Source organism: Schistocerca cancellata, chromosome 9 (assembly GCF_023864275.1).
Source record: "Schistocerca cancellata isolate TAMUIC-IGC-003103 chromosome 9, iqSchCanc2.1, whole genome shotgun sequence".
NCBI classification, from domain to species: domain Eukaryota; kingdom Metazoa; phylum Arthropoda; class Insecta; order Orthoptera; family Acrididae; genus Schistocerca; species Schistocerca cancellata.
The window spans coordinates 320,963,853-320,979,985 of record NC_064634.1 but is presented as its reverse complement, the minus strand read 5'-3'; the positions used below and the strand labels follow the sequence as shown (position 1 = coordinate 320,979,985).

Here is a 16,133-nt window from a genome sequence, read left to right as displayed (position 1 = left end):
GAGACGGCTTGTGACACACGGTCAGTAGACGCCCTTGGCTGGGCGGCGACTTCCCCCTGGGTTGGTGGCGGACAAGTGCGACAGCGTTCGCTGCTGCAGCCGCCTCCGCCATTGCTCGGTAGCAGCACGTGTGCTCTCATGCTCAACGCGCCAGCAGGTGCGTCGGCCCCTGGCGGAAGTTGCTGCACGGCTTAGTTCCTGCCCGACTCGCCGCAGCTCTGCACGTCTCCACCAGCTGTGGCCCAAATGCCGGGGACAAGTGCCGTGCGCTGCCTACGCGTGAATGGTGATACCGTAAGTGCCGTTGCCATTGTAACCTAGAAGTCACCGATCGATGTTCATCCGCGAGTGTTCGTGAAAAGTATTTGTGCTGCTGTGTTACGTACACGATTTCAACGGCAGCAACTTCGCTGCCAACTGCAGAAAACAGAAATCTGCGTGTCAGTGAGTTAATATAGCAGCCGTAGGTCAACAACAGTTGTTGACATTCCACGGATGTGGTAAATCAACAGCCACAGATCGCATGTTGCGTAGCGATATAGTGCATTGGTGAGGTACAAACATTCGGTACCTTCCACAGCTGTCGTGTGGAGGAGCAAGTCATTTACTTCCTTCCCCCATCCCTCTTCATAACCAGTTAACAACGATGGTGTTTATGCTTTCTGCACAAGAAGTAATATCTATTTGCTATATATATATACTCTGTACGTGCGGTACGATCGTTTGTTTTTGTGCGTCACGAACGTTATTGGATTGAATTTTACCGGTGTAACAGGTGTTATGTGTTGCGGATGTCAGATTGAAGTGTGTGTGTGTGTGTGTGTGTGTGTGTGTGTGTGTGTGTGTGTGTGTTTGTTTGTTTGTTTGTTTGTTTGTTTAATATGCACCATTTACAATATTTTCCGTCAATGTCACGTAGTATCCCCAGCACCCCCCCCCCCCCACACACACACACACCCCTCCTTCCCAACTTGTATGTTCGACATACCAAAATACACGGAGACATGTCTATTATCTAATATAGGTATTTTGGACTGTGATCTTCCAGTTTTAGTTTTTGTGACAAAATTTGTTTTAAATATGCCCAAATTCGTTAATATGGCGCGAATGTAAGCATTAATCAACTCTACAGGCAAGTCTGTTATCACAACTTTTATTTGGCTTGTGGTTCGTTGGCTACGCCGACTCCCGAGAAAATTGCAACCTCGTAACTTACCATGTTAGACCTCAGGCTGCGCTACAAGTCAGTGTGGCATCAAAACCAAGATATCTGGTTGGGGTGGGGGTGTCCAATATTTTCGAGTCATTATTAGGCTCTCAATTTCAAACCTGAGGTTCGCCTCGTAGTTCCAAAAAGTATTCCTCGAAGGGAAGGAGTGGTTGGGGAGGGGTGGGGGAGAGAGAGAGGGGGAAGGAATACGTATTTTTAACGATCAACCGAAACGCGTACGTACATATTGAGTCAGACTTCGTTAGTTACTAAAAGCATTTATGACCCAGTAGTTAAATTCCAGTTTCATTTTATAAAATTGAAATGGGATTATATTCTAGTCGTGAGACGTTGCCATAATAGTAGAACCCTTCACCACATGGTAGTAATGACAGCCCCTCGTTTTAAGTGTCCTGCTAGGTGTTTCAAACAGAAAATTTTGCACACTGACAGATAAACTTCCTGCGGACATAGGGACTTCCTTGACTAAATTTAAGTGGTCACGGCTGTAAACTATATTATGGAACTATTCAGATCACCTGTTGCTGGGAAATATTATTCCTAACTACTTTATCAGTGCTAATCAAAAGTACGTCTTGTGTAGAATTTGCGTCATTTTAATGGCAGTGCGTAGCGAATAATTCATTTTTCACTTCTGTTGACAATCGTGGATCGTTTTTCGGAGGTGTAGCACTCAGGCAATGTCGTAAAAATTCTTACTAATAGCAGCCGCAAAAGTCAAAGGTGTATCAAATGCTCCAAGCACGGTAGTTAGTGTCTCAACAGCATCTGCTACTAATACAGGTAGTACGCTTCTACAGTTTTCGTCATTCGTTTCTCGCGAAAGTGGCGGCAACACCATTTTTTGCATGATTTACATCCATATGCAGAGTACCCGATGTTTGTTGGTGGACGTAGTCGGGTTAGCGGAAGCCTTCGTCTTCGGTGTTTGATGCTCCCCTGAGACCACGTGTTATGTACAAGACGCGCGACGTCACTCTATTGTAACACCTCGATGAGCTGACTAGTGGCAGCATCAATTTTCAGGGTACTTCTAGAATACTGTTCAATTTATTGTACCTTAATTGTATTTTCAGTAAATATACCTGTATTACAGTGGTGAAATCTTGTGCATCGTTTGCTTGTGTCGAAATATATGTGAAAGGAACGAAAAGTATACCATGAAGGAATTATCCGAATGGGACGGAAAGAGATGATGTATTCAAGTGAAAGATTTTCGAAAATAATTTGCTGAAGACCAGTAAATCTTTCGTTTGTAAAGAGAAAGAACTCTAAATAAAATGTTTCAATCCGTTTAACTTTTCAATTGGGCTAATTTAAAAGCGAAGAACATCCCATTAATATTGAGAAATTCCGTTCTTTTACGTGTGTTGTCTCTTATCGCATGAGAGTAGGTTAGAGTCATCTGCATACAGCAATTTTCTGTCTCCAATGGCAGTGGTTGAGCAAAGAAATTTTTCGTTGCTATTTTAGGTGTCCACAAGACCATCAGATTGAGAGCCGTATAATGTATAGTCCCTGCGTGTAGGTAGCTATGAGGCGATGAAAGCGTCGTATCATGAAAACTGAAAAGGTTTTGGAGAGGTGTTGAGCTCTTCAGTCCGAAGACTGGTTTGGGACAGTCCTCAAGCGTGTGGAAGTCTTTTCGCTCTGCAGTCTTCATTCACTAATACCTTTTTACTGTAGTCAAGCCGTGGTCACCATCTACAATTTTTAACCCTTGCACTTCCCTTTTTTACCATATTAACTATTCGTTGATGCTCCAGGACATGTCATATCAGCCTACCCTCAACCTACCCCGTTTTTCAATCAGTTTATGCCATTTTACACTAAGGGGGGGAAAATCGCAAGGAGAAGGGGTGCGACGTAAACGATAATTGGTAGGCGTAATTCCTCATTGGAAGATGTGGGTCTAGTAACGCCACTATGAGGATGCAAATCAGGTTTGATTTGGATAAATGCTGCAACGGTCGTGAGTGTTTAGTTACATTTGAGACTGGACGTAGTGAGTTGATGTTAGTCAGAGATTCCTCTAAGGCGACAAAGATCCCGTTATCAACACCTCACTGAATTCGAACGAGGTCGTGTGATTGCGCTGCGAGAAGCTGGAAGTTCTTCTGCGATACCGCAGAAAGACTTGGCAAGAATTAAGTCACATGATTGCTGGCAGTTGTGGTCAAGATGACAGGGCTCCGGACGGCCACATGGCACTACCGGGAGGGAAGACCGCCGTGTTCCGCGTTTGGCTCTGGTCCTCCGTTCGGCATCTGCAGCAGCAATCTGAGCAGCAGTTGGGACCTCAACGACACAGCGAATTGTTACAGATCGGTTACTTCAAGGACAGCTCCGAGTAAGACGCCCTGTGGCGTGCTTTCATCTGACCCCAAACCACCGCATTTGCGACTTCAGTGGTTTAAAACGAGAGATCATTGGAGGGCAGGGTGGGGGGTCTTTGTGTTTCCTCGTGGAAAACTGATTCTGCCTAAATGCCAGTGATGGCCGTGTGTTGGTTAGGGGAGTGCCAGGTGAAAGCCTACAACCAACACGTTTGCGTGCTAGACACACTGGACCTACACCTGGCTATCTCGTATGACAATAGGAGCACTCTTGTGGCTGTCGCGCGCATCCTGGCTGCACAAGTGTACGTCAGTCTGGTGGTTCGACCTGTTGTGCTACCATTCATGAACAACATTCCAGGGTGTTGCCCAACAGGATAAGTATCGCCCACATACCGCATATCACCAAATCTGTCTTCAATCGGCCACATATGTGACATCATTGGACAACACCTCCAGCGTCTTCCACAAACAGCATTAATCGTCCCTGTATTGACCAAATGCATCAGGAATGTAGTTTCATCCCACAAATCGACATCCGACACCTGCACAACGCAATGCATGCACGTTTGCATGGTTGCTTTCAACATTCTGGCGGTTACACCTGTTATTGGAAATACCGTGTGACTAGGGCCTCCCGTCGGGTAGACCGTTTGCCTGGTGCAAGTCTTTAGAGTTGACGCCACTTCAGAGACTTGCGTGTCGATGGGGATTAAATGATGATGATGATGATGATGATGATAAGGACAACACAACAGCCAGTCCCTGAGCGGAGAGACTCTCCGACCCAGCCGGGAATCGAACCCGGACCGTTAGGTTTGACATTCCGTCGCGCTGAGCACTCAGCTACCAGGGGCGGACTTCTGTTACTAATGTATTAGCGTTTTAGACACGCTATGGCTTATCTCGCGCTTACGAAATCCTGTGATCTTGCAGTGTTAATCACTTTCGTATGTTACAAAGAAATGTATTCCCGAAACTTCATTTTTGAACATTAATTATTTTTTGGTGTTACCATTTTTTACCGACAGTATATTTACTTTTCCCCAATTCGATTCAGTACCTCCTTTTGAGTTGTCCGATCTGCCCATTTCATATTGTCGTCTTATCGATACTGTTTATTGCTCACATTTCCCTTCCTAACACATTTATGCTAACCATTCTTTTTCCCCAAACACTTTTCTTACCCTTGCCTGTCTTTATTTTATATCCTTTCTACCTCGACCATCGTCAGTTATTTTCCTGCCCAGAATGAAATTTTTAGTCTGCAGCGGAGTGTGCGCTGATATGAAACTTCCTGGCACATTAAAACTGTGTGCCGGACCGAGACTCGAGACCTTTGCCTTTCGCGGGCAAGTGCTCTACCAATTGAGCTACCAAAGCACGACTCACGCCCCGTCCTAACAGTTTTACTTCTGTCAGTATCTCGTCTCCTACCTTCCAAACTTCACAGAAGCTCTCCTGCGAATCTTGCAGGACTAGCACTCCTGAAAGGAAGGATATTGCGGAGATATGGCTTAGCCACAGCCTGTGGGATGTTTCATATCAGCGCACACTACGGTGCATAGTGAAAATTTCATTCTGGAAACATCCCCCAAGCTGTGGCTAAGCCATGTCTCCGCAATATCCTTTCTTTCAGGAGTCATAGTTCTGCAAGGTTCGCAGGAGAGCTTCTGTAAAGTTTGGAAGGTAGGAGACGAGATACTGGCGGAAGTAATGCTCTGAAGACGGGGCGTGAGTCGTGCTTGGGTAGCTCAGTTGGTAGAGCACTTGCTCGCGAAAGGCAAAGGTCCCGAGTTCGAGTCTCGGTCCGGCACACAGTTTTAATCTGCCAGGAAGATTCATTTTCCTGCCCAAATAGCAAAACTTTCATTATGTCAGTTTGAAATATAATTCCTCAGTACTGCCTCATGTGATTTTACTAGATTCCATGACCCGTGTTTTAATTTTATTGATGTTCACCTCATTACCTATTTTCAAGCCACTGCCCAATTTGGTTAAGTACCGTTTCTTATTCTTTCGCACCTCTGACAGATATTTCATTGTCGTCGGTAAACCTTAGTTTTTTTCTGCTCCCTGAACTTTAATTCCCGTCTCCAAATTTTCCCTTAGCTTGCTCAGTCTACACATTTAACTACACGGGGAAGAGGGAACAACCCTGTTGATCTTTTGTCTCATTTATTGCTTCCTTTCCCATGTCTTTACACTTTGGTTCGCTAAAAGTTGTAAGTATCCTTTCAGACGTTGCATTTTTCCCACGCTAGCTTTAGGTTTGCAGAGCCAACATTGTCAAAAGCTATCTGTAAATGTTAAAGTGCTATGAACATTGGTTTAAGTCTCTCCGCCCTGTCTTCTGAGATAAATCGTAGGGGCAATGTTTTTCTCCGGTTCGAAATCTATTTTACCCGAGTCGAAGGTAATTCACGCTAACATTTTGCTGTCAAGACTTGCTAAACTGATTGTCCTGTAATATTCACTGTCAGCACCTCCTTTCTTCGGAACTGCTGTTATTAGCTTTTTCTTCAAGTCTTAATCGCCTGTCTTATATACATCGATGAGCCAAAACATTACGATCATGGCTCACCGCGAGGTTGTATGCTGCCAGGTAGCGCCGAGGGCACGTGACGGGGTTAAGAGAAGTATATGAGCGGAGCAGAGACGAATGGGGATTCATTCTAGCGACGGTAAGTGGGGCAAATGCGGAAATCCGACGACTTAAGCAACTCTGACGAAAGCCAGATTGTTATGGCGTAGTGCCTGGAAGCGAGCATCTCGCAAACGGCTAAGATGGTCGGCTGTTCGGGTACTGCTGTCGTGAGAATCTGTGGGAAATGGTTGAAGAAAGCTGAAACCGTGAGTAGACGACAAGAAATTGTACGCCCGTACCTCATCATAGAACATAGGCATCGGGGCTTGCCCGCTCTCTAAGACAGGATACGCGACGATCTGTGGCAAATCTGTCGACAGGACACAGTGCTGGCGCAGGTACTAGGGTTTTGGAGCATACCGTTCAACGCACAGTGTTAAACATGGCGTTTTGCAGCAGAGGACCCCTACGTGTTCCTTGATCCGAGGACGTCGTCAGTTATGATTACAGTGGGCACGCGATCATCGAGATTTGACCGCGCATCAATGGAATCGTGTTGCCTGTCGAATAAATCCCATTTATTGTTAAACCACGTCGATGTTCCTTTCCAGATACGCCATCGTCCATCGGATGCTCGAAGCATGCAGTGCACCAAGGACGCAAACCGGTGGGAGCAGTATTATGTTATGGGGACATTCATCTGCATAGTAGTCGAAGGCTCGATGACAGCTGTGGACTACGAGAACATCATTAGGGACACCTCGTATGCATGGTGCTTACCTCGACAGCAATGGCATCTCCAGTAGGGTAACTGTCCGCGTCAGAAGACGATGACCGTGTTGCAATGATTTGAGTAGCGTGATAGTGCACTAACGTTGTCTTCGCTATCAAATTCGGCTTACCTAATTCCGATGAAACCCAACTGGGACGCTATAGGGCGCCAGCTCCCCGCGCGCAAACTAACCGACCGTAAATTACGGGAAGTGTCTGACATCCGCGTAGACGTCTGGTGTCACAAACCTCTGTAATCCAGTACTTGTCGAATCAATGGCACACAAAATCACTGCTGAATTGCGCTCCAGAACTGGACCACCAAGCATTTAAATACGTGGCCACAATGTTATGGCTCACTAGTGTTGCTTGCACACCAGACGGAACAGTTTTGACATCGTTGTTATACCAAGGATCCACAGTATGTCTGACGGTATGTCGTCTGCTCTAGATGATTCGTTTTTACTTAAGGTCTTTCAGTGCTCTGTCAAAGAGTTCTCGCAGAATCGTATCCCCCACCGCTTGTTCGTCCACTCCCTATAAATTTCGAAACCTTTATTTACATTTTAGCCTACACGAATTAAAATGGCCGGTTTAAGAACGAAACTTTGAGTAATTGTGATACACAGTTTGAGCGCTTCAGCGATGACTCTGCGTGTAATTTGATTTGCAGCAGCTGCGCGTAGGCCGGGTGCGTTGCCCTGGCCATTTGCGGGACGCGCTCTGCTGGTGCTAAGGCCGGCATGAAGGACACGACTAGTGTGGAGGGCGTAGCGCCGCCTCGCTCTAACGACGGCAGTACACAGAGTTAGGCCAGGCCAGCTGTGTAGCTGCTGTGTGCTCGGCAAACGGCCACGTCCCGTGTCAACAGCTGCTCGCTTTCTGCGTTTATCGGCGCGTGTGCGCCGTCTCCGCCCACACCACACGTTCCAGTCGTCTTTGGGACGCAAACTCTATATACGGCACGGTAATTACTCGTTCACAGGCAGGTGTTCTCAGTTCACAAGTGCGGAACACTTTTCGGTACATATTTAATATTATTAAAGGTACGAAAAATCGGTTTTTGCAGCTATTGGTAGTGCGTATGTATGAGGGCAATTCAGAAAATAACAACAAACTATCAGTATTAACTTACCAGGCATTTGGAACTCCCGGGAAGTGAAGGTGCATGCTTTGAGAAAAAAATGGTTCAAATGGCTCTGAGCACTATGGGACTTAACTTCTAAGGTCATCAGTCCCCTAGAACTTAGAACTACTTAAACCTAACTAACCTAAGGACATCACACACATCCATGCCCGAGGCTCCCCCTGCGGGTCCGGGGATTAGAATAGGCCCGAGGTATTCCTGCCTGTCGTAAGAGGCGACTAAAAGGAGTCCATCCCCCTCACGGGGGTAGTTAGCGCCTGCGTCCGGAGACGGACGGTTTCACGACTTATAATCGTGGTCTTTTTGGTTTTTCACTTCTCGTTTCTTCCTTCCTTTTGTTGGTTCCTTTCTTTGCTCTTCTCCACCTCACTGTCTTCCTTACTCTTTTCCTTGACTTCTTGTCCTTGCCTTCTCATTGCCTTCTTGTCCTTGCCTTCTCATTGCCTTTTTCTCCTTGCCTTCTCATTGCCTTTTTCTCCTTGCCTTCTCATTGCCTTTTTCTCCTTGCCTTCTCATTGCCTTTTTCTCCTTGCTTTCTCATTGCCTTCTTCTCCTTGCCTTCTCTGGTCTCCGCCTCGGCGTTTGAGACAGTCTGTCCTCTTTCTCCCTCTCTCTCTTCTTTTTCCTCTTCTTCCTTCCTCCCTGTGCGTGTCTGAAGGCCGACCCACGCGTTCGCACGCGTAGCCGGTGACGGGGTAACGCGTAAGTCCCCGCCCTGGGTAGACATGTAAGGCACGCGCGTACCCCCTGGTAAAGGCCAGGCCCGGGGAGGGGTGATTGCCTGAGCTGATACCTTCTGACCATGCCGATTGGTCCCTCCGTCTGTTTCTCGGGAGGTGTGACCTGAGGTGTAAACATTCACCTAAGGCGGGAGTGCCCTCTGAGAGGGTCCCCACAAGGAAGGAGCGCGCCATCGGAGACGCTGGCAATCATGGGGGATTCCTCCGCAATGGATTCTACTCCATCGCTTTCGACTTCGACCCAAAAACGGAAACGTGACCAGCCAACAGTGACAAAAGTACTACCGCCTGCCCCACAGTTCCTCGTAGTTTCTCGATCTGAGGACGGAAAGGATTTTTCCTCTGTCAACCCTTTCGTTATTCAGAAGGGCGTAGATGCCATAGCCGGATCTGTCAAATCTTGTACCAGGTTGCGTAACGGTACCTTATTACTAGAAACTGAGAGCGCCTTTCAGGCACAAAAACTACTTCGGGCCACACTCCTGTCCGGGTGGAGGCCCACCGAACTTTGAATTCGTCTCGTGGTGTCGTCTATAGTAGCTCCCTCGACGGATTGACTGACGAGGAGCTTCAATCTTTCCTCGCTGAGCAGGGCGTGACGGCTGTCCATAGGGTCATGAAAAAGGTCAACAATGACCTTGTACCGACCCGGACACTTTTCTTGACCTTCGATAGTGTTAAGCTGCCATCGCGCATCAAGGCGGGCTACGAGGTTATTTCTGTTCGCCCCTATGTCCCGACACCTACGCGCTGCTACCAGTGTCAGCGTTTCAATCACACTCGACAGTCTTGCTCCAATGCGGCTAAATGTGTCACTTGTGGCAGGGATGCCCATGAGGGTGACTGTCCACCTCCGTCTCCTCGTTGTGTGAACTGTCAGGGTGACCATGCCGCATCCTCCCGCGACTGTCCTGTCTATAAGGACGAACGTTGCATCCAAGAAATTCGGGTCAAAGAGAAAGTGTCCACCTCGGCTGCTCGCAAGCTATTGGCTAGTAGGAAGCCCACGCTGCTCCCAGCGGGGAAATATAGTACTGTCCTCGCCTCTCCTCGGACTACCCGGGAGGTAGCAACCCAGACATGCGATCTGACCTTCAGCACCACGGTCGTCCGTTCGGCCAGTGCTAAGATCGCGCGGTCGACGTCTCCTCTTCCTCCCATCACACCACAGACACCAGCCACTTCCTCAGCTTCTGCTAAGTCGAAGACCCCGAAGTCAGATGCACGGTCCTTCAAGAAGGAACCATCCCGTGCAGACTTCCTCCGTCCCTCGACCTCCCAGCCTTCGACCGGTACTTCCACCAAACGTCCTTCCAAAAAGGCGCATAGGAAGCACAGTTCTCCTTCTCCGCCACGGCGCATTTCTTCTCCTGCGCCACCCAGCGGTTGCCGCCCCAGGCCGTCATCCGTTTCGCCTGGCCGCACCGCCGGTAGCCGTACATCTGGCCGTTCACCGGCGGAGGAAGCTCCCCCTTCCGGCCATCCTCCCGAGATGGCCGATGACCCTATAGACCCCATGGACGATGACTGTCCGCCTACTGATAGCGGCGGCAGTGCTCGCTCGACGCCAGGCCGTAAGCGGCCTTCGAGGTGACCCCTTCTCTCATCTTCCTTTTCTTACGATGGCACTTATTCACTGGAATATTCGCAGCATTCGCTCCAACCGAGAGGACTTGAAGTTGCTGCTCCGCTTGCATCGTCCGCTCGTCGTAGCCCTTCAGGAAACGAAGCTACGCCCATGCGATCACATTGCCTTGGCACACTACACCTCTGTGCGTTTTGACCTACCCCCTGTGGTAGGTATCCCAGCTCATGGAGGGGTTATGTTGCTGGTCCGGGATGATATTTACTACGATCCCATCACTTTGCACACCGGCCTGCAGGCAGTTGCCATCCGCATTACTCTCCCCACCTTTACGTTTTCCTTTTGTACCGTTTACACTCCATCGTCATCTGCCGTTACCAGGGCAGACATGATGCAACTTATTGCCCAGCTACCTGCACCATTTTTGTTAACTGGAGACCTCAATGCCCACCATCCCCTTTGGGGCTCTCCAGCATCCTGCCCGAGGGGCTCCTTGTTAGCAGACCTTTTCAACCAGCTCAATCTTGTCTGCCTCAATACTGGCGCCCCTACTTTTCTTTCGGACACATCTCATACCTATTCCCATTTAGACCTCTCTATCTGTACTCCCCAACTTGCACGCCGGTTTGAGTGGTATGCACTTGCTGATACATATTCGAGCGACCACTTCCCGTGTGTTATCCATCTCCTGCAGCATACTCCCTCTCCGTGCTCCTCTAGTTGGACCATCTCCAAGGCAGACTGGGGGCTCTTCTCTTCCAGGGCGACCTTTCAGGATCAAACCTTCACAAGCTGCGATCGTCAGGTCGCACACCTCACGGAAGTCATTCTCGCTGCTGCTGAATATTCCATCCCTCACCCTACTTCTTCTCCACGTCGCGTACCGGTCCCCTGGTGGACCGCAGCATGTAGAGACGCTTTACGTGCTCGTCGACGTGCTTTACGCACCTTTAAACGCCACCCTACAGTGGCGAATTGTATTAATTATAAACGATTACGTGCTCAGTGTCGTCGTATTATTACAGAAAGCAAGAAAGCCAGCTGGGCTGCTTTCACAAGCACCTTCAATAGTTTTACTCCTTCTTCTGTTGTCTGGGGTAGCCTGCGCCGGCTATCTGGCACTAAGGTCCACTCCCCAGTTTCTGGCTTGAAGGTCGCGAATGAAGTCCTTGTGGCCCCTGAGGCTGTCTCCAATGCCTTCGGCCGCTTTTTCGCCGAGGTTTCGAGCTCCGCTCATTACCACCCTGCCTTCCTCCCCCGCAAACAGGAAGAGGAGGCTAGGCCACCTGACTTCCGCTCCTCGAATTGTGAAAGTTATAATGCACCATTCACCTTGCGGGAACTCGAAACCGCACTTGGCCGATCACGGTCCTCCGCTCCAGGGCCTGATTCTATTCATATTCAGATGTTGAAGAACCTTTCTCCTGCGGGTAAAGGTTTTCTTCTTCGTACATACAATCGCATCTGGATTGAGGGACATGTTCCCGCATGCTGGCGCGAGTCTATTGTTGTCCCGATTCCTAAGCCGGGGAAGGACAAGCACTTGCCTTCCAGTTATCGACCTATCTCGCTTACCAGCTGTGTCTGTAAAGTGATGGAGCGAATGGTTAACTCTCGATTGGTTTGGCTGCTCGAGTCTCGACGCCTACTTACCAATGTACAATGTGGATTTCGAAGGCGCCGCTCTGCTGTTGACCATCTGGTTACCTTGTCGACCTTCATTATGAATAACTTCTTGCGGAAGCGCCCGACCGCGGCTGTGTTCTTTGATTTGGAGAAGGCTTACGACACCTGTTGGAGGGCGGGCATTCTCCGCACCGTGCATACATGGGGCTTTCGCGGTCGCCTCCCTCTTTTTATTTGTTCCTTTTTATTGGATCGACAGTTCAGGGTACGTGTGGGTTCTGTCCTGTCCGACACCTTTCGCCAGGAGAATGGGGTGCCACAGGGCTCAGTTTTGAGCGTCGCTCTGTTCGCCATCGCGATCAATCCAATAATGGATTGCCTCCCAGCTGATGTATCAGGCTCCCTTTTCGTGGACGATTTTACCATCTATTGCAGCGCGCAGTGTACACGTGTCCTGGAGCGCTGTCTTCAGCGTTCTCTTGACCGTCTTTACTCCTGGAGTGTCGCCAATGGCTTCCGTTTTTCTGCCGAGAAGACGGTCTGTATTAACTTCTGGCGCTACAAAGAGTTTCTCCCACCGTCCTTACGACTCGGTCCCGTTGCTCTCCCAATCGTGGAGACAACCAAATTTTTAGGCCTTACCTTTGACAGGAAACTTAGCTGGTCTCCACATGTGTCATATTTGGCCGCCCGTTGTACCCGTTCTTTAAATGTCCTCCGTGTTCTCAGTGGTATGTCGTGGGGAGCGGATCGAACCGTCCTACTTCGTCTATATCGGTCGATCGTCCGCTCCAAGCTGGATTATGGGAGCTTCGTATACTCCTCTGCACGGCCATCCATCTTACGCCGCCTCAACTCCATACAACATCGGGGTTTACGACTTGCGATCGGAGCATTTTATACCAGTCCCGTAGAGAGTCTTCATGCTGACGCTGGCGAATTGCCACTCACCTACCGGCGCGATATACTGCTTTGTCGGTATGCCTGTCGGCTACTGTCAATGCCCGACCATCCGTCTTATCGTTCCTTTTTTGACGACTCTCTTGACCTTCAATACGGGTTGTATGTCTCTGCCTTGCTACCCCCTGGAGTTCGCTTTCGTCGCCTCCTTCAACACATTAATTTTTCACTCCCTGCAACCTTTCGAGTGGGCGTGAGCCGCACGCCACCTTGGCTCCAGGCTCAGGTCCGCGTTCACCTCGACCTCAGCTCGCTCCCAAAAGAGGTCACCCCCGGTTCGGTCTACCACTCCCGTTTTTTGGAACTTCGTTCGAAGTTCATCAACATGACTTTCATTTATACAGATGGCTCTAAGACCAATGACGGGGTCGGGTGTTCCTTTATTGTCGGGGCACAAAGTTTCCAATGCCATGGCCATTGTTCGGTCTTCACAGCTGAGCTCTTTGCCCTCTACCAGGCTGTTCTTTACATCTGCCGCCACCGACATTCTGCTTATGTCATATGCTCAGATTCCCTGAGCGCCATCCAGAGCCTCAGTGATCCGTACCCGGTTCACCCTTTCGTACACCGGATCCAACGCTCTCTCCAGCAGCTGGTGGACGTCGGTACGCCGGTTAGCTTTATGTGGGTTCCTGGCCATGTCGGTATCCCTGGGAACGAAGCTGCAGATGCCGCGGCCAAGGCTGCGGTCCTCCAGCCTCGGACAGCTTCTTGTTGTGTCCCTTCGTCCGATTTTAGCAGGGTCATTTGTCGGCGCGTCGTGTCGCTGTGGCATGCCGATTGGGCTGCACTTACCGACAACAAGCTTCGGGCCTTAAAACCTCTTCCCGTGGCTTGGACGTCCTCCTCACGCCCTTCTCGGCGGGAGGAGGTCGTTTTAGCAAGGTTAAGAATTGGACACTGCCGGTTCAGCCATCGCCATCTGCTGACGGCTGCGCCGGCGCCGTTCTGCCCATGTGGGCACTTGCTGACGGTTCGGCACATTTTAATGTCCTGTCCAGATCTTACCACACTGCGCCTCGATCTTAACCTGCCTAATACTTTCGATGCCATTTTAGCGGATGACCCACGAGCAGCTGCTCGTGTTCTTTGTTTTATCAATTTGACACACCTCGCTAAGGACATTTGATGATGTTTTTTAATCCTCTGCCTGTCCGTCTGTCTTTTATTGTGTTTTCCCTTTTAGTTGAGGTTGTCAACTTGTGCCTCGCGGTGCATTTTTAGAGTAGTCAGGGCGCTAATGACCATTGAAGTTGTGCGCCCTAAAACCACAAAAAAAAAACCATGCCCGAGGCAGGATTCGAACCTGCGACCGTAGCGGTCGCGCGGTTCCAGACTGTAGCGCCTAGAACCGCTCGGCCACCCTGGCCGGCGCTTTGAGAAAGTTCCGGCATACGCCGACAGATGGAATGACAAGTTGAATAGGAAAGACGGTTGAAACAAAATATTCGCGTTCATAGCTGTGTCCACTGTAGAAGAACTAGGAGAAGTAATGCGATTTTTGTGGTCGGGGGACGTAAAACCTAGAGAAATCCATATAAGGAAGTTGGGAAAGTGTAGAGATAGCTGCATTAGTGAGAGAAGAGCGTACGATTGGGTAGATGCCTTTAAGAGTGGACGTTAGTCAGTCACAGATGAGCGACGACAGTAACCAGAATTTGAGACCATATTTGTCTGGTTTGTTAGACGAGTTCGCTGAACGTGCATCCTGTTTTGCTTGGTAATAGTTACTCGCCATTTGTTATAATTTATCCAGGTTAGTAAGACCGAATACTGTTTTCAATTAACTTTCCCCAAACGTCAGATGCAAGAGCGAATTTATTGTTTATTCGCTGCCAGTCATTCAGTTGGAGTTGATTTTTCATCGAAACGGAGAAATTTGACACACCCCTGAGATCCATCATAATCTCCTTCATATAAGTAAGACCCCAGGAGTTCGACCAGAGATTATCCACAGACATACCTTTTGTACAAATGACACCTTGAGATAAATGATGGCTATGAGTTTCTCCAGTTGCTCAAGTGACACAGTCGAGTCATTGTTTTTTAGTACTTGTCCAAAATTTGATTCTGCGTATTTCTTCACGAGACGTAGCACTGCTTCGTCAAAAATAAGACGGAAGCTTCTGGTGACAGTCTACTTGTTGGCAAGCGTAAGCAGTGACGCCTCTGCTCTTCTTCAGAAGCTTCACAGCTGACCTCCTTCCAGAAGATGAAAAATTGGAAATCTCCCACTCGGTTCCATCTCTAGCACCCATCTTCATAGATGCTTCCAATAGTGCTTTTTGTGATATTAGAGGTGATGACTGACTGAGATCAGCATATGAATCCTGTTCCACTAATCGATCCTCGTTCAGTGTCTTCATCTTCACTTATCTCGGGTACATAATCCTCTTCTTCATCAGTGAAGTCAATTTCCGATTCAACTTAGGAGCCGGCCGGGGTGGCCGAGCGGTTCTAGGCACTACAGTCTGGAACCCCGCGACCGCTACGGTCGCAGGTTCGAATCCTGCCCCGGCATGGATGTGTGTGATGTCCTTAGGTTAGTTAGGTTTATGTAGTTCTAAATTCTAGGGGACTGATGACCTTAGAAATTAAGTCCCATAGTGCTCAGAGCCCTTTGAACCAATCAACTTCGGAGTTCTCGCACGTAACACTTCATCAGAAAGTCCACGCTGACGGTACATGTTCGAAAACGTGTTTCGCGGATAGAGACTATTACCTGAATGATACGATATTAGCTGTGGTAGATTGGGATTTACATGTTCCAAGTTGCAGCAATGAGCAGCAACTGCTCTAGATGACTGCTGAGTGGTGATGCTTCATTGTTGGATAATTTACATACATTCAGAAGAGAAATTGCAGTGTGGTCAGATTGACCCATTTTGCCGTTCTGTTATCTTTTGCATGACTCACCCCTCATTGAGATATTATGGTCACATCGCATGGCGAACATTGATGTGTTACACCTTGCCGGAACCGTGGAGATATCTACTTTTTTGGGTGTATGAATAATACATGTTAGTTGAAAAGGGGGCGGCATATGCGGTAATATTTAAGAGAGCATGATTTTTCGACCATTTTTGTCGAGTGTCAAATTTGAGGAGTCGCAGATGTCAGCCTTCAATTAGCAGAAAAATTTCCTTTGCA

General features: G+C 48.7%; 1 protein-coding gene across 1 annotated transcript in view; it reads left to right on the top strand.

The window, feature by feature from the left end:
- Positions 1-217: 217 nt before the first annotated feature.
- The window catches only part of LOC126100972 (unconventional myosin-XVIIIa), a 306,712-nt gene continuing 290,796 nt past the window's right edge, over positions 218-16,133 (top strand). Inside the window, exon 1 of the mRNA XM_049911635.1 lies at positions 218-294. Within this exon, the coding sequence (XP_049767592.1) occupies positions 247-294 (48 nt within the window). The 5' untranslated portion in view covers positions 218-246. The remainder of the gene's footprint in view (positions 295-16,133) is intronic.